This window comes from Mesoplodon densirostris, chromosome 16 (genome assembly GCF_025265405.1).
Source record: "Mesoplodon densirostris isolate mMesDen1 chromosome 16, mMesDen1 primary haplotype, whole genome shotgun sequence".
Classification (NCBI taxonomy): Eukaryota; Metazoa; Chordata; class Mammalia; order Artiodactyla; family Ziphiidae; genus Mesoplodon; species Mesoplodon densirostris.
The window spans coordinates 21,978,166-21,997,425 of NC_082676.1; the positions used below are offsets into that span (position 1 = coordinate 21,978,166).

At 42.9% G+C, this 19,260-nt stretch overlaps 1 protein-coding gene across 2 annotated transcripts in view; it reads right to left on the reverse strand.

Moving 5' to 3' along the window:
- The window catches only part of RPRD1B (regulation of nuclear pre-mRNA domain containing 1B), a 54,722-nt gene that overhangs the window by 13,512 nt on the left and 21,950 nt on the right, over positions 1 to 19,260 (reverse strand). For both annotated transcript variants that reach the window (XM_060078923.1, XM_060078922.1), the window contains 3 exons: positions 17,761 to 17,873; positions 16,073 to 16,199; positions 9,275 to 9,450 (listed from right to left, as the gene is read on the reverse strand). In XM_060078923.1, coding sequence (XP_059934906.1) covers positions 9,275 to 9,450; positions 16,073 to 16,199; positions 17,761 to 17,873 — 416 coding nt within the window. The remainder of the gene's footprint in view (positions 1 to 9,274; positions 9,451 to 16,072; positions 16,200 to 17,760; positions 17,874 to 19,260) is intronic.

The window sequence follows — 19,260 nt, forward strand, 5'->3', positions numbered from 1 at the left end:
TCACAGACAAGCAGTGACATGGGGCCCGGATGCTGTTTTGACTCAATATGTATATGCACTTTATAAATATGAAAAATTAGTGCTACATATACCAGCTAAAACTCAGTGGAGCTGTTTCAGGAAGGCGGAGGATTCATCAAAAGTTGAACTATAAATACAAAAACAACACTGTGGCTAAAAGTATGGAATTCCAGGGACTTCCCTGGTGGCCCAGTGGTTAAAACTTCGCCTTCCAATGCAGGGGGTGTGGGTTTGATCCCCGGTCAGGGAGCTAAGATCCCACATGCCTCGTGGCAAAAAAAAACCCCAAAACATAAAACAGCAGCAATATTGTAACAAATTCAATAAAGACTTTAAAATTGGTCCACACCAAAAAAAAAAATCTAAAAAAAAAAAAAAAGTATGGAATTCCAGCTGGGAGAGCTTTGAAATCACATCGCTTTTTTCAGTGTAAAGTCTCAAATGTCAGTGAACCATGCCCTTAGGTCACCAAGTAAGTGAACTACATTATATGGGGCATTTTCCCCCGTGGAGTGACAAGAGATTAATATAGAAAGAACACACACACACACCTAAGCACACACACCGACAGATAAAAGTTCCAGCTGCAAATCTGGCCTGAGCTATATATATAATTAGCACCTAAAATGAATGGAAGGAATCCAAGGACTAAACACTGCCTCCAAACTCCAAATTACTCACAGAACCACACAACTCAAGAGAAGTCCCCACCTACTGGAGGGAAACCTATTAAAAAAAAAAAAAAAAAAAAAAGGATCCCACATCAAAGGGGTGAAAAAGCAGTAAGCAAGCCAAGGCCTGCTGTGTGGGGAAAGATACAAGTACAGCCCCCCTGATCACTTGCCCCATGTGAGCAGACTGACCTGCCTCAACTATTCTACAGCCCTTGGTGCTGACAGCACTGCTAGTCTAGGGAGGAAAGAATGACATGCTGAGGAAGGGCAGCGAGTGTAGAGGACTGCTTAGTGGGGGACCAGGCAGGGCCTCTCAGTTCCCAGGGGAACACAGTAGATGATCACTGGAGTCAGGTTTCGGGAGACTGGGGTTCTGGTCCTCACTGACTTCCTCTGTGACCTTGAACTGATCATATAAATGCTGAGCTTTGTCTTCTCATCTAAAGTGAGGATTAGGGAATTCCCTGGTGGTCCAGTAGTTAGGACTGCAAGCTTCCACTGCAGGGGGCACGGGTTCAATCCCTGGGTCAGGGAACTAAGATTCTGCATGCCACGCAGTGTGGCCAAAAATTTTTTTAAAACCGAAAAAACAAACAAAAACCCCCTCCGATTATAAAATGAGGATTAGATCACCTGCTCCCATCTGCCCTCACTATAATGGACGATGAGATACTGGCTTTCATCACCACGGGGAAAGGGGAGAATTTACTCCAAAGCTGACAAAAAAGGAGCTCTCTATCTCCACCTACTGCCTATCCCATTACAGGAATGAACACTTCTAACCACCTGCTCCCTGCAGGGAGATGGGGGATGCTGCCAAAAACAACAGACGGCCAGCAGTTCGGTTTAGCGCCCCTCAGCTACAGTCAAAGACTTTCTCAAGTCTGTTATAACCAAATTACAAACAGATACATGAAGAGTCACAAGACAGTGCTGGATTCCGGGCCGTCTCCCCCTCCCCAGCTGTGTTGCCTGAAGTAGAAAGCTGTGCTGCCTGAGCATTCATTACAGCTGAGGGGGAGGAGCCACGCTGGGGAAAGAGCAGCAGGCCCAAGTTCCACGAACCAATTTCTCCCTTCCTCTCAGAGCAAGAGCATGCACAGTTATAGCAGGAGGGTACTCAGAACGTTTGTGGCAAAATGGGCTCTCTCAAATTCAGAAAGGTTTTCTCGAGGGCCACTTTAGAATGCTTTCATGCAACCATTTTAATCCCCCTACATAAGATGTCATGTCTCTGAAACAAGATTCTTGGGATTGCTGAAATGATCAACTCTGGCTACTCTTCTGTGTAGAGTGTCTTTCTGCTGTGACCTGACCTTATGAAATAAATAAATTAATTTAAAAAAACACAATAAACAAACGAAAACACAAACCCAATAAAAATCACAAGATGTCTGCTTTGAATTGTATTCTTGGTCTGGGCTAACTGGGTCCGAGTTCCTTTACCAATTCAGAAGCTGGACTATACAATCTCTGAGGTTCTGTCCAGCTCGGTAATCCTGTTAATGACCTTACCTAGACATCAAGGCCTTTACTTTGCAGAGTGAAGCTGGCTGTCATTGACCATGCCCTGGTGACTTTGTTGAGCGCACATGCATACATACGCATGCCTTCTAGAGGTGGGTAAGACACTGCCTACTGAAAAGAGGCGCATGCTGTCTTCTACTGTGGTCCCTGATACCAAGGGCACCTAAACAGGGCCTTTGTAATATCAAATGCATCAGTAAGTGATACTCTAGCATCTCTTTTAAAATCCTGCAGCAGAAATTAAAGCACACCTAAATAATTGGGAAGACATCTCATGTTCATGGATTAGAAGGCTTAAGATTGTTAAAATGGCAATAGTGCCCAAAGCAATCTCCAGATTCAATACAATTCCTATTAAAACTCCAACAGCCTTTCTTGCAGAAATGGAAAAGCTGATCCTCAAATTCACACAGAATTGCAACAGGCCCCAAATAGCCAAACAATATTGAAAAACAACAACAAAGTTGAGGACTCACATTTTCTGACCTTAAAACTTACTATGAAGCTACAGTGATCAAAATAGTTGTGATACCGGCATAGGACAGACACACAGATCAGTGGAATAGAACAGACAGTCCAGAAATAAACCCATACATCTACCGCCAACCGATTTTTTACAGAAGTGCCAAGTATTCAGTGGGGGACAACAAATGGTGCTGGGGCAACTAGATATCTATATGCAGACAATGAAGTTGAACGCACGTCCCCCTGCTCCACCTCACGTCATATAGCAAAATTAACTCAATGACCCAAATGTAAAAGCTAAAACTACAAAACTCCTAGAAGAAAACACAGGAGTAAATCTTCATGATCCGGGATTTGCCAATGGATTCTTAAATGTGACACCAAAACACAAGCAACACAAGAAAAAACACAGTAGAACTCACCAAAATTTAAAACTTACTACTTCAAAGGGCATTATGAAGAAAGTGAAAAAGACAACTTATAAAATGGGAGAAAATATCTGCAAAGCGTTTATCTGGTAAGAGTTTAATATCCAGAACATACAAAGAACTCTTACAATTCAAGAACAAACAAACATCCCAATTCAAAAATGGGCACAGGACTTGAATAAACACTGCTCAAAAAAAGATACTCAAATGGCCAAAAGCACATGCTAAGATGCTCATCCCCGTTAGTCGTCAGGGAAATGCAAATCAAAACCACAAGATGTCGCTTCACATCCACTAGGATGGCTAGAATTTAAAAAGGACAGACAGTTATCAAGTGCTGACGAGGATGTGGAGAAACTGCAACCCTCATACACTGCTAATGGGAATGTAAATGGTACAGCTGCTATGGGAAACAGTTTTGGTGGTTCCTCAAAAAGTTAAACATAGGGCTTCCCTGGTGGCGCAGTGGTTGAGAGTCCGCCTGCCAATGCAGGGGACACGGGTTCGTGCCCCGGTCCGGGAAGATCCCGCACGCCGCGGAGCAGCTGGGCCCGTGAGCCATGGCTGCTGAGCCTGCGCGTCCGGAGCCTGTGCTCCGCAACGGGAGAGGCCACAACAGTGAGAGGCCCATGTACTGCAAAAAAAAAAAAGTTAAACACAGAATTCACCTTATGACCCAGCAATTCGATTCCTAGTTATACATATACCCAAGAGAAATAAAACATATGTCCCCACAAAAACTTGTACACAACTGTTTACAGCACCGTTATTCATAATGGCCAAAATGCAGGAACAATCCAACTGTCCATCAATAAATTAATGGGTAGACATTTTTTCATATCTATACAATGGACAATTCAGCCATAAAAAGAAATGAAGTACTGATACATGCTACAACGTGGATGAACCTAAAAAACATGCTAAATGAAAGAAGCCAGACACAATTATATGAAATATCCAGCACTGGCAAATCCATGGGGATAGAAAGCAGGCTGGCGGTTGCCAGGGGCTGGGAGGAGCGGGGGAGGGGGCGCATAGGGAATGACTCGTTAATGGGTACAGGGTTTTCTTTTGGTATGACGGAATGTGAAATGTTTTGGAACTTGATATAGGTGGTGGTTGCATAATACTATGAATGTACTGAACACCACTGAAATGCATACACTTTAAAATGGTTATTACTTTTATGTTCTATACATTTCACCTCAATTAAAAAACATCTGCAGATAGGAACACATCTCCCCAGAGCTCTTCCCTGTGTGGCATATAGTCTGTGTGTGTACAAAGTGACATGTATATCACAGAACTGTCTCCTTTCAGTTCTAGAGCACTGCTAGTCTAACACTATGATGTAAAAGAAACCAACTGATGTGTTAAGGTGGTAAAATTTGGGGTACCTTCCCCCTTTTGATTTTTTTCCTTCAATGCTTGTACAAATAGATTTCCTTCTCTCTCTCTCTGCTTTTCACATGCCCTGATCAGTCAGACAGAACATACCACATCATACTTTCTCCAAACTGACAAGACAGGAACTTTGTCTGTCCTACTCTATGGCTTGTAAGCTTCTAGCAGTCACTTGGGGTAATGGTCACCTCTGTCACCCAGAAACAACAAACCTTCCTTTTGCTCCAAGAACTGAAGTTTAGAGGCTTTTCTGGTACCTTTGGCCTTTTCCTTTTTGAATTCACCTTCTTCCGTATCCTCCATATTCCTTATCCTCACTTCGGGGCTGTTGTTTGTGCTTCCTTCTACATGCCTTCTTTCCCATTTCTGTGTTTCCTCATGTTCATGACAAATATTAAGCAGCTCTCCTTCTAACCCTGCCTGGAGTTTAAGGCCAATGTCTACCATAACACCCAAAAGGAAAAGCAGAAAAAAAAGAAAAGGTAAAAAAAAAAAATCATCTCAAAATGAATCATGATTCTACTTCAAGGAAAAAAAAGAAAGCAACACAAAGGAGGAAACCCACAGTTTCCATCAAATACTCACCTTTCTTTACTGATATGTTCTTTACAACCAAGAATTAATTTTTTAATGCAACCTAGAAAATCCTCTTCTTTATGAAATAAGGTTTCATCAGGTGATGAACTTCACTCACAGAACAAATATTTACTGAGGAACAATTATGTTCCTGACACTGTAAGAGCAGCCAAAGAGCACATATTCTAATGAACTTTGGAAGACCTGCTGAAGGCAGTATGTTGTTCAAAAACTGCCCGTGCATTTTATAATTCTCTTATATTTTATTTTATTTTATTATTATTTTTTTTTGTGGTACGTGGGCCTCTCACTGTTGTGGCCTCTCCCGTTGCGGAGCACAGGCTCCGGACGCGCAGGCTCAGCGGCCATGGCTCACGGGCCCAGCCGCTCCGCGGCATGTGGGATCCTCCCGGACTGCGGCACGAACACGCGTCCCCTGCATCGGCAGGCGGACTCTCAACCACTGCGCCACCAGGGAAGCCCTAATTCTCTTATATTTTAAATAAACTTCGGATCAAATTAATGTTAAACAATTAACATATTCATTTTTCCTTGGTCTATTTTAACTTAGACACAGTGAGTTAGGATAGTCCCCTTACTTAGAACATGTCTCACATTCTACTTTAACTCCTTTTTCGCTGTTTTTCCCACACTAGAGTGGAAGCTCATTGACGGGAGAGCATACATCATGCTCCTCTCTGATTATCTCCTGCCTGGCATGGGCTTTGTTGACTTCATGCCTGAATAAGCAGCCCTTGAAAGAGTATGGAGCCTAATCCCCACAGGAGGGCTCTGGCACCCCGCTCCCATACCTTCTGTCTTTGTCTCCTTTCATAAATCTGTCTGCTCAGGTCTGGCTGTTCTCCATTTATAAATATATTTCCCTTCTTCAACTGCTACTTCCTTTTAAGAAAAGGCTTTAGTGCCTGCGAGGAAGTTTGGACTTAACCTTAAACCACAATCACAATTGCCAATTGTCTCCTTGATCTATATTATGTACAATCCCTCAGTTTGGTTTTATGTTCACCCATGCTGTTTACGCAAGAATATGATTTCCTTGAGGGCAGAAACACAATCTCTCTGTGAGCCATAACTCTGTCTTCTATATCCCAAGGTCTGAATCATCCTAGGCTCTGAATCGTTATATTCCCTATCCCAAACTTTAGAAGCCACTGAGAAATCTAACATAAAATTCTCAAGTGAAAGAATAAAAAGGTATGATTATTACGTAAGGAAGATATAAACTTGAAGAAAAAAACCTTACGTGTTAACAAATTAGAACTTTGGGAAGAAAAGAGACTCTCAAGCAAATAATTACATTCCCAGAGTTCTAAGAATTACATATTCTACACCGACAGCAATGAAAAGATTAAAAAATAAAAGCAGACTTCATGATGTGGCAGTTTTAAAACAAGTATTGGCAGTATTAAGAAAAATAAATGTTAAAAAGGTAGGTAACTTTATTTATTGTCCTCATCAATAAGAGACTTCTGGAAGATTCATAAGAATTCATAGTAATAATGCATCTTTCAAGTGGCACATACTGAGCAAGTTTTATCATCACCATGAGGATATAATGGAATTAAGACCAGTCTATTATGGGATATGAGAGAAAAATCTGATTCTAGGGAGCAAACCGTTCATATTTTTAGCAAACATGGATAAAGAAAGAAGTAAAACCATCTTTCAACATCTTATGTTATATCTAGTAGTTTGTTTTTTTAAATGCAGCAAATTTAGCTCCACTTTTACGATGAATAGTTCTGCTCATGTGGCTGACAGACATGGTTTGGAATAAGAACTGGCAGTTCAGAATCTGCACTTTCCACTGGTGGGACATAGCTGTTCTGATTCTTAAAGCAATGGAATTCCAAGGCCCAGATGAGTAGAAATTTGGGCTGGAAAGCAACAAAACACACTCAAATCTCTGATCCATCTCTCTGCCTTAATGACCGCTTGTGGCATCTAGCAAACCACTGGTTCTAGAGAAACCAGAATGATCCCCCAAGAAATATAGGGAGGAAAGTGCAACTATGAGGAAGGGAGACGTACAAAGAGTTAATTCACGCTACCAACCCAATCTCCTTCTCAAAGACTCTGTCCTCTAGGGTAGCGTGCCACGTTCCACCCAGCAGCAGCTGCTCATGATAATCAATGTCTGACAGATCAGAGAAAGCCCTTAATGTGTTGCCAAGGGGCAGTTCAACAGATGGCATGGTGACTTACAACAAGAATCATTAATTACACTCTCTTATTAGTCCCAGGGCACAGTGCTGAAAATGCTTCCTCAGTGAAAGATGAGCATTTCAGATAAATGACCGTCTGGCACTGCCTGTGAAACTCCCTTTAGGATTTCTGGTCAGTGTTGATTTCTAAATCTAAGCCATACTATTTTTATAGCCGTTTCCCATCTTCCACTTTCAAGATGGCTAGGAATATGAAATTTCCACCACTACTACCCATCACAGCTCCTGGAGTCATTGCAGGTAACAACATGGGTGAAGAGCGCCCATCCTTCGTTTCCCCGCACAAGTCAGGTGACTGTATTGAAAGGCAAACACTATCATGTCAGCCACAGGGCTAGCTCACTTTTCCCTCCCTCTGTGCCAGAGAATGTGTTTCTTGAGTACAGGGCTGGGGGAGGGGGACTATCCCCTCCCTCCCCAATCCACTCTGTTTCTTGTAGTAAGTGACTGATTCTCCAACTCAAAACTGTCTTCCCTTCCCAAACCACTGGCTGCAACTCTTCTCCACGTCTCTTTGAGAAAAAGAAGGGCAGACACTCCTGAAAAGGAAGCCAGCAGCTGGAAGCAAGCAAAAGTTCCCAAATGTCCACACTGCCGGTTCAGTTATCTCAAAGGACTGAGGATAAGCCATCATGTATTTAATTAAGAAGCCAGACAAACGCAAACTAGAGAAACTAGTTCTGAAGGCCCTCTCCAAGGGCACTCAGACAATGTCAGCTCCGGGTAGAAATTAGTTCCTTCTCAACAGTATGAGAACTGGGCTCCATAAACATTATTATGTTAATGTGGAATTTTAGAACAGACTGCAGACAGAGCTTAGAGGCACACTACTTATTGGCCTTAGCAAGGATACAAGTTGGAAATAAATCTCAGTATAACCCAAAAGAAAGAAAATTTCAAGCATTTCCCAAATATTACCAAACAAACATTCTTTGGTTTTGCTGAATGCCTATTCTTCCTGTACCTCAATATACATTTCATTTTTTTTTTTTTTTGGCTGCGTTGGATCTTTGTTGCTGAGTGCGGGCTTTCTCTAGTTGCGGCGAGTGGGGGCTACTGTTCGTTGCGGTGCGTGGGCTTCTCATTGTAGTGGCTTCCCTTGTTGCGGAGCACTGGCCCTTAGGCGCGCGGGCTTCAGTAGTTCTGGCTCGCGGGCTCTAGAGCACAGGCTCAGTAGCTTTGGAGCACGGGCTTAGTTGCTCTGCGGCATGTGGGATCTTTCAGGACCAGGGCTTGAACCCGTGTCCCCTGCACTGGCAGGAGGATTCTTAACCACTGCGCCACCGGGGAAGCCCTACAATTGTGTTTTTTTAATATGAGTTCAAACTAAAGCAACAGTAGTACCCTAAATGCTGTTATTTAAGGCTTCATTGTTTGTTTTCTGCATTCCCATTTGTTCTTTCCTGGACATATAAAAATATGACTTTGATTTTTAACTAGGTTCAGATAATTACAATATCTGATAGGGATTTCCCTGGTGGCGCAGTGGTTAAGAATCCGCCTGCCAATGCAGGGGACATGGGTTCGAGCCCTGGTCCAGGAAGATCCCACATGCCGCGGAGCAGCTAAGCCCGTGAGCCACAACTACTGAGCCTGCGCTCTAGAGCCCGTGAGCCACAACTATTGAAGCCCGCGTGCCTAAAGCCTGTGCTCCGCAACGAGAAGCCACCACAATGAGAAGTTCGCGCACTACAATGAAGAGTAGCCCCCACTCGCCGCAACTAGAGAAAGCCCGCGTGCAGCAACGAAGATGCAACGCAGCCAAATATAAATAAATTAATTAATTTTTAAAAAATCTGATGGATGTTCTCATCTCATGAATTTTTTTAAAAGGAAAAAAAAACGTGTTATTTAAGGCATAATAAAAACCTCCTAATGTGGGCTGCAGGAAGGGAAACTTGGGAAGTTTGGGTCTGCCTTGCAATGTACTCACTTCTAGTTTTTTCTCCTTTTCTGACAAAACATCTTTCTGGTTCTGGGTGTACTCCACCAACATCCGAGCCAGCTGGCGTCGGTCTTCCAGTTCTGCCGCCAGGCGCCCGTTATATTCGGCTAGTAACAGACATGCTTCATCTACTGTTTTTGAAAGACGTTCAGCTGCCTCTTTGTCTAAGTACAAATGAGACCAAAAAAAGAGACAATATACAATGACACAGGCATAATTGCAAACATTTCTGGGGAAGGTTAGTTTCTCCCCTAACATTCAAGTCCAAGAACAGGCCAGAACCTGTAGACAAACAATGGACTGGCTGACAGAGAAATCCAAAGGTACTCACTCCTGTCAACAAGATGGGACATTTCTGAATTACCTGAAGTGAGGCAATTGTACAAAGAGGGGAATCTGGTAAATGATTTCTAAATGCCGCTACCAAAAAATGAATAAATAGAAACAAATAAAGAAATAAATATAGCGACAAAAGCTCTACAAATAAACAGAGAGAGATACTTAAGGTCATTTGTGAAATAATATTTCCCTGCCTCTGAGAATTACAAAGGTGCTTTCATTCATATTATTTCATTGAATATTCTTTGCATATCCCTCTGAAATATAAAAGCAAGCACTCATTTCTTGGGTGTGGAAACTAAGACTTAATAAAAGTGACAGGTTCAGTAGCAGGTTCTTTGCTGAGGAGCTGGGACTCAAAACCACATCTATAAAATGGACCTACAGGATTCTACTTCTTAAACTATGTAAGCCTCAAACCTCTTCTTCTATTCAACAAAATATAGGTCTGATAAGAAGCTTTCAAATGCTTTTGAATGTGACCCACGCTAAGAAATACACTTTATATAAATACACAAAAATAAAAGAAACACAAGTTTCATAAAACAATACTTTCCTTAGTATGTGCAGGGTGTTCTATCTTCTAACCCATAAAAAAAAAAAAAAATGTTGGTCATTATCTACCAGACTGATTTCAGGCCCAATTAATGGGTTGCAACTCATTGTTTGGGGAAAAAACTGTGCGGAAGAATCAAAGTATAAGAAAGGGTATCCTTGGAAAGAAGGGGTGAACAAGGCTCAACATTAGGAAATAAGACAAAGGACTATTTGTATTTCAAAGAAGTGATGTAATTAATCACGTGTAGGTATGGTGAGATTAAAATTTTTAAGTAGGTATACCTCATTTTAAAAAGCCCTTAGGGCTTCCCTGGTGGCGCAGTGGTTGAGAGTCCGCCTGCCGATGCAGGGGACACGGGTTCATGCCCCGGTCCGGGAAGATCCCACATGCCGCGGAGCGGCTGGGCCCGTGAGCCATGGCCGCTGAGCCTGCGCGTCCGGAGCCTGTGCTCCACAACAGGAGAGGCCACAACAGTGAGAGGCCCGCGTATCACACACACAAAAAATAAATAAAATAAAACAAATAAAATAAAAATAAAAAGGCCTTAAAGGATCGAGAGAGATCGGTGCTTTGAAACAAAGCACTAGAGACTCCAGTAGTTCCATGGGACAAGCTCAAAGTGAGTTACACAGTGATACAGATCCGGTGCTTCCTATGAATACAGGTCGTCAAGGTGAGAGACCTCAGCACTGTCATACGTTAACCGGGATTTAAGAATTCCAACACAGTTTCTTTGGCAAACAGTCTGCCTGACTTTTAGATGCCTTCTCTACGTGAATACTGGAAGATGGACTGTTGAGGGGTTCCAAATTAGGCCTGATGTCAAAGATCAGGTACTTCTATGCTCCTCGGGGACAGGGAAACAACAGGATGTTCCTGGTGGAGGAGGACTGAGCCAAAGAGAACACAAAGGAAAGCGACATTCTCAGCCGCTGAGGGTGAAGCAGTGACACTCTTCTAGATTGGTGGTGCAGTCTGGGAGTAAGCTGCTGGGGCGGTTAGGCTGCTTTAGCTTTGTCACTGCTTAGCTGTTTTTTGTAATGGTTAATTCATTAAAATGTGTAAGTGCCTGTGGCAGAAAATGGCAAGGAAAACACTAATTTTTGAGATTAAAATAAATAAATAAACGAAACCAATTCTTTTACACTCCAAGAAGTGTACAAAGGAAATAATTCATTCACACAAATAATTACAAACCAGAAAAAGAACCTGTAATAGTTTTATGAGCTAGAGAAGAATATGCAGCCAAAACGTAGTGGCGAGATGCTCACTTCGAAGAACTTAACCTGCGGCTGTCCTCACATGCTCTGCCTGCCCTCCCAGCCACACAGACGAGGGCTGTGTGCCTCTTTTGGCCAGCCCTTCACTTGCGCATGGGCATCCCAGCCCCTCCTGCTTACTCCAAGACTCAAGTTTCTGGGTCTGTCCCCTGCGTTTCCCCATGCCTCATCAACTTCTCTCCCTCCGGAAGCACCCCACCAGCACACACACACACTGCTCTGTCTTACGACTGTGCGTCACTCTCTAGCTATTGCTCCACATCCCTGATCCTCTTAAAGCAGAACTTCTCAAGAGCGCTGTCTATCCTCCTGGTACCCACCTCCTCCCCTACTGCTGTCACTAAGCTCACTCCAATCAAATTTTATCCTCCAAATCTTCCAATTAGCCTGACGAATATGTGGGCTCCTATTGTGTGTCTAACACTGTTCTAGGCTCTGAGCCAACAGGTAACACAAAGGACAAAAACTTTCTGCCCGCAAGTTTACAATCTCAGGTAGGAAGAGAAATAAATAATACACTATATTTTAGTTATTTACCAGCTGAAGATAAGAACTCTACAGAAAAATAAGGCAATGGAGGAAAAATGGGGCATTCAGAGGGAGGAAGGCAATTTTAAATAAGGTAGCCAGGAACTTCCCTGGTGGCGCAGTGGCTAAGAATCCGCCTGCCAATGCAGGGAACACAGGTTCGATCCCTGGTCCGGGACGATCCCACATGCCACGGAGCAACTAAGCCCGGGCACGGCAACTACTGAGCCTGAGCTCTAGAGCCTGCACGCCACAACTACCGAAGCCCGTGCACCGCAACTACTGAGCCCACCCACTGCCACTACCGAAGCCCGCGCGCTCTAGGGCCCGCGTGCCACAACTACTGAGCCCGCATGCTGCAACTACTGAAGCCCGCGTGCCTAGAGCCTGAGCTCCGCAACAAGAGAAGCCACCGCAACGGAAGCCCGCACACCACAACGAAGAGTAGCTCCCACTCGCTGCAACTAGAGAAAGCCTGTGCACAGCAACAAAGACCCAATGCAGCCAAAGGAAAAAAAAAAAAAAGGTAGCCAGGGTAGGCTTCACTGAGGTGATACAGAAACCAAGGGCTGGAGGTAGTGAGAGAACAAGCCACGTGACTACCTGGGGAAGATCATTCCAGGCAGAGGAAACAGCCAAGTACAAAGGCCTTTGGAGGGGAAAGTGCCTAGCAAGGAACCCATATGACTAGAGTGTTCTGAGCAGAAGGGGGACACGATCCAACTTCCATTTTAGCAGATCACTCTGGTTACTATGTTGACGACAGAAAGATGACTGGGGAACAAGCAGGCAGCAGGGAGAGCAGATGGGGGCCACTGTGATAATTCAAGTGAAGGTGGTGACTTGCACCACGTGGCAGCAGCCGAGGTGGTAACAAGGTGTCGGATACAAGTTGTAGCCCCGATCAACAGGAATTATGAGGGGGTCATCTACTGAGATGGAAAAGACCATGAGAGAAATTCTGGAGGGAAGATGAGAAGTTTGGTTTTGGACAGGCCAAATCTGAAATGTCTTTCGAGCTATCCAAATAGTAACACTGAGCAGAAGGTTGGATATATGGGTCTCAAGTTCAAGGGAGAGGTCAACACTAGAGATATAAATTAGGGGATCGTTAGCATAAAAATTGTTATTTAAAGTCATTACACAGAATGAGAGGAACTGTCAGTGAAACTAACTAGGAAAGAGGGCTAATTACTCAAAATTAAGAGGTGAAGGAGAAGGGAAGAAACCAGCAAAGGAGACTGAAAAGACACAATCAGAGAGAGAGGAGGAATGCTAGGAGAATATGCGGTCCTAGCTTCCTCCTGCTGCTCTAACATATCACCACAAACCTGGTGGCTTAAAACAACATAAATGGATTGTCTTAATATTCATTATCATGGCCCCTTCCTCCATCTTCGAAATGCAGCTCTCCAACTTCTGCTTCCACAGTCACAGCTCCTCTGACTCTTGCCCTCCTACCTCCCTCTTATAAGAACTGGGCCCACTTGACTAAGCCAGGATAATCTCCCCACCTCAAGATCCTTAACTCAATCACATCCACAAAGTCCCTTTTCCTATATAAGATAATATATTCACAGGTTCTGAGGATTAGGACATGGACATTTTGGCAGATCATCATTCTGTCTACCACGCCAAGTGAGAAAGTATTTTCAGGAAGAAGAAACTGGGCCAAATGTTACTGAGATCAAGTTAAGATTGGGCAAAAAATTCACCACTGAATTTTAGCAATATGGAAGCCATCAGCAACACTCATAAGAGCAGAGTCAGTGAAGTGGAACCAAAAGAGAACGGGGCAGGCAGGCGGGGGGCGGGGCATGGATGGAGACAGATGAGCATTGGCGACCTATATTAGAATGTTTTGCTATAAAGAACAGAGAAATGAGATGGTAGCTGGAGGAAGATATGGGTCAAGAAAAAAATTTTTCCCAAATGGGAAAAAAATACATGTTTTTATGCTATGGAGAATGATCCAGTAAAGGGGGAAAAAAAATGGAGATGCAGGAGAAAAGGGGAGAATTGTTGGAGCAGTGTTCTTGAGTAGGTGAGAAGGAACAGGTCTAACAGGCAGAGGGGCTGCTTTAGAAAACAGCATGCTCATCCACAGAAATAGGAAGAGAAGTCAGCCAGTGTTTATTTGTTTTGCCCAGCCACATTCAGTTGTGAATGGTGACCGCCAGGAGCTGGGGGTGGAGGAAATGAGTTGTTATTTAATGGTATAGAGCTTCAGTTCTGCAAGATGAAGAGAGTTCTTGAAATTGGTTGCACAACGTGAATGTACTTAACACTTCTGAGTGGCACACTTAAGAATGGTTAAGGGCTTCCCTGGTGGCGCAGTGGTTGAGAGTCCGCCTGCCGATGCAGGGGACGCAGGTTTGTGCCCCAGTCTGGGAAGATTCCACATGCCGTGGATCGGCTGGGCCCGTGAGCCATGGCCGCTGAGCCTGCATGTCCGGAGCCTGTGCTCCGCAAGGGGAGAGGCCACAACAGTGAGAGGCCCGCGTACCACACACACACAAAAAAAGAATGGTTAAGACGGTGAAATTTTGTTAGGTGTATCTCACCATAATTAAAAATCAAAATAAATAAATAATTTTAAAAAGCCATATAAATCCTTTAAGTCAGTGAAAACAAATGAAATTATATACACTGCTACTTTTATATTAATTTGCTTCCAATTTTGCAGATTGCGATTCTGACAGTAAGAATAAATGAGGTGGTCCTTATAACAACAACAAAGTTGGATTTAACCAGGAGAAAAGTTGGGTTTTTGCCACGAGACTAGAGTGAAGGGAAAAAGGAGCAAAAGGGACTGAGAGTGTGTGTGACAGAGTGATTATAAAGACTCTAAGTGTAACAACTCCAAGCTGAGTAATGAAGAAAACAAGGCCATAAGGGGAGTAAAGGCTGGGAAAAGGTGGAAGGATCGACAGACCGTGGGATCAACAGGCTGTTAAATCCAGTGGGTTTAATTGTTGGGGTGAGGGATGGTGGCAGCAGAGAGAGCGAGCCCAAGAGGCCTCCGTGTTGTGTTCTCCAGCTAAGCACACTCCTGCCTGAAGGTCTTCCCAGGTACCGCTCCCTCCACCTGGGGGGCACTGCCTTCCCTTAGGTCTCCTCACAGCTTGCTTCTTCATCGGGGGGGGGGGGGGGCCTCTGATCAAAGCCCATCTCATCAGGAAGACCTCCCTGGGCACTTTTCGAACAGCGCCTCCACCCCCACACCTCTGCTTTCCTTTCCTTTGGGGCACTTAACCTGTGCCGGGATGTGGGTGCGGCCCCTAGAGCAGATGCCACATGGGGCGCCTTAAATGTCTGTTGAGTGAAGGAAGTATTTCATGAGTAACTTTGATTTCCTTTAAATGGATATGGAGGAAGTGAGTGAAGCAGCCAAGGTAAGGGACTGGAAGGAGAAAATGGTGGCCCTCGGACGAGAGTGGAACAAAAGGTCCGAGCTTTTGTAACGGGCAGAATGCAGGCTCTGCAGCCTAGGCTGGTAGAAGCACCTGGCGCAGAGCATACTCTACATGAGTTCACACTTCACTCCTTCCTCTCAACTGCCCACGCATAAAGCAGGAAGGATGCCAACTGCCCCTCCCTGTTTAATTGGGGGTGATCATCAAGAGGGCAAAATGACATGACTAACAATACAAACCTGGAGTTCTTGGCACTGAAGGCACTATCACCTATGGGGTATGTCAGTGTACAATGTAGAAGTCACAGCACTGAATCACAATTTTTTTTTTTTTTTGGAAAGGGTCATGAGTTTAATGCCTTCCCCCCGCCTGCCCCCCACACACATAATTTGCACTGTGGTTTCAAAAGACCTTACTTGTACTGAGTACCACAGGCTGTGGCATGCTAGCATTTCTGCAATAATTCCTAGAGTCACTATTCAAGCTCGGACTATTCCAGCAGCTTCTTTGTGCAGCATGTGAGTTATATTTGCAAATCCCAAGATGACAGAGAACCCAACACCATGTGGAAGGTATGTATTTGCAGACATAAGCATGTCCTGGGGTTTGATGCGTTGGAGATATGTCTCCCTCCCCTCATCTTTCACCCAAACTACCTTCTCACCTGTTATTTTTTCCAAAAGAGAAACATCTTGCACTTCCTGGGGTAAAGAAGCAATTTTCTGTCGGACAGTAGCATCCCCTGATGCAGCATTTTCCAGGTCCTGCAAAGCTTTGATTAGTTCCTCAGTCTGTACAATGAAAACACAAACAACACTAACCATTAAGACATATGGGGATATGGGGTTTAAAGAAACTTAGCTGGAGTTAAACGAGGTGGAGGCAAATTCTAAATATGATCATCCCTGACATTTAAAAAATCATTGTTCTTATCCCAGAGTGTATACTGAAGTCAATGATACAAATTCTAAGAGAATGTACATAATTTTTCTAAGTCCATGGTAGAACACAAATGAAATTCTACATAACTATGAAAAAGAATTTTTTTTAAAGAACATGTTTTTGGCAACTTAAGAAAATGGAGTCTGGTTCATACTGTTTGGTTTCAAAGGATGCATGAGCGCTAGTACAGAATGGCCTCCAGTTTAGAATAAAAGTATACATGTCAAATGCTTAGCAATTTGTGTGTTGACTGATTAAATGAAATGACACTACCTACTTCAATTCTTTCTTGAATTTGCTCTACAAAATGAATATCACAAAGACGACATTTTTGACTTTGGCAGTCACTCCCAAAATTAAATGTGTCAAGCTCATTAGTTACAAACAAAGAGGGAAGAAAACCAAGAAGAGCAAACCAAGAATGCATCTTCCGGGTATACCAGAAAGGTTTTTTTTTAATTGTCAGGAAACACACAACGCTGACAGGTTAGCTAGTCCATAATAACCCTAAGGCTACCATGTAGACGGTAGTCAGGTTATCCTGAGAGTTGGTAATTCAGGCTGTTCTCTTGAAAGTTTTTAAATGCAAAGATATATGGCCTAACACTGCTTTCATTTGACCCCCGGACTAATTCAACATTTTAACATAACACAAATCAGACATGCTTCCTATTTACACAAGCCTTAAACACACCCATGTGTAATGAAATAAAGCTGTTTTAGGCAAAACGAGAGGCAGTGCAACTCAGTGAAAAGAGCGTGGGCTCTGAAGTCAGTCAGACCCAGATTCAATTAAAACACTGGGCAAGTTACTTAATCTGTCTCCTTGAGCCTCACTTTCTTTGACTGCAAACGAATAACTACATAAACAAACAGCTAAAACCAACCACACAGAGTTCATGAACTAACTTACACAAAGGGTCAAACAATGCAGATACACAGCTAAAAACTCAATAAATGCCACCTCCCTGTTTTAATATTTAAATAGGTTATAGTGTAGTAAATTTGCTACTGCTACGCAGACTGTCCTTAGAAACTAATATGTTGTTTACTTATAAGAAACAACCATGCTATTGGAGACAAGCTATGGTAGAGGACTTTTGAATGCCTTTGTAACATTATCTACCCCTTTACAAAAAGTCTATTTTTTTAAAGAATAGTTTCAACTTCTAGGAGTGAAAAAACCCAAATCCAAGTACTCTTACAAATCCATCCCAGACTCAGGGCATGCGAAGACAAAATCAAGCCTGCTGTCCGGCAAGCTTCATTAGGTGGATCTTGCACCCAGTGCCAAGAACGGCCCTCTGGTAATTCCATACTATTGGTCACTGGCGCCACCCTGTGGCCAGAATCTTCAACTAGAGGTCACTTCAAGCCACTCTGCCCTACTCTCTGGGGGTCAAGACATACCAAGAGGGGTCCTGCAGAAGGATCTTGGGGAGAGTAGCTTCCAGGGTAGTCGTCATCCTCCTCCTCTTGTATTTGCTGAAAAGTTCGCTTTAGAGATTTCTTCTCCTCTGTTGCTAGAGGAAAGAAAAAAGTGACAAATTTGCATCACCACAGCCTGTACAGGTAAGAGTCAAATGCTATGCTCAATGGGTCGCAAGTAAGAAAGGGTAGAAGGGGTGTACACTTCCAGAGATGGCTTAACATTAACCTTTAAGCCACTTATTTTCAATTGGTGGTCATTCCCTACGTTACTGAGAAGAGTCAAAATGGTCTCAGTCCGTCAACTCAGATTGACTCACTGGAAAAATACTACCGAAAAAAAGCATCTAAAAGTGAAATTTACCAAACTAACACATTTCATTAAAAACGTCGTTATCTTAAAAAAAAAAAAAAGTTAACAGGAGAAGTAAAAAGGTAAGAAACCTCATCAGAAAATGTAATGTGTAATGAAGCAAGCTGTTGTGTGCAAGGGTTTGTAGGGAATATACCATGTACAAAATGAGATACTTTATGCTTTCCAGGGTCACTTCAGAAAATAAGTAGTAGAGAGAGACCCACCAATAAAATTGTGTCAAAAGCTCTAAAAACAAACGTCCTTTAAACTATCCCTTTAAGAACAAAACAAACCTAGTTTTACCTTAAAATTTACAATAACCATTACTGAGCATTATGACATATTACTGAGAGAAATTACATAAGTCACCATTTTAAAATTAACCACTTCTGAGGCTAACAGGTTACATTTTTTTATTATCCGTACCACGTGCTTTTAAATTGTTACGACAGATGTGTTAATTCCAAAATCATTCCTTTTGCATTAAATTGGACAATACAAAATAAATGCCAAACAACTGAAGGACATAAATCTAAATGAGAAATTCAGGTTTGGAAAGTAAAGAAACTATTGGATGCCTAACATGTGCCAGGCACTGCAATAGCTTCTTTACATTTGATCCTTCCAACAATTCTAAGATGTACAATGGTATCTCCACTTTAGAGGTGAGAAAATGAAGACCCAGAGAGGCTAAATAACTCATGTAATGGTATGATTTCAAAATCTGTGCTCTTTCCACTGAATTCAACTTACTTAGCATCACACAATTTCCATCTCATCTGTCAAATGAGGGTCACCATGCACCTGCCTCAGAACTCTGTGAGATATAAACAGAATCATGTACACTTCTTGCTTGATTCAACACTTTCTTCTGGAACCCAGGATGTAGTTCCTGTTCTCTACCTTACATATTAACTGACCAGGCTATGTTTGATGTGAAAGCCAAGTCAATATCGTGGATTTTATTTTTTCTTAATGTTTTTGTTTGTTCTACTAAAGAGAAACAGCATCATTTGCATTACCAGCAGTCTTGTCTTTGCACTATTCTATTATGCACAGATTTATTATCACAGTTTGGTTAAATGACACTATTCCCCCAACAACAGAGTTCAAATTTCAGTTACCAT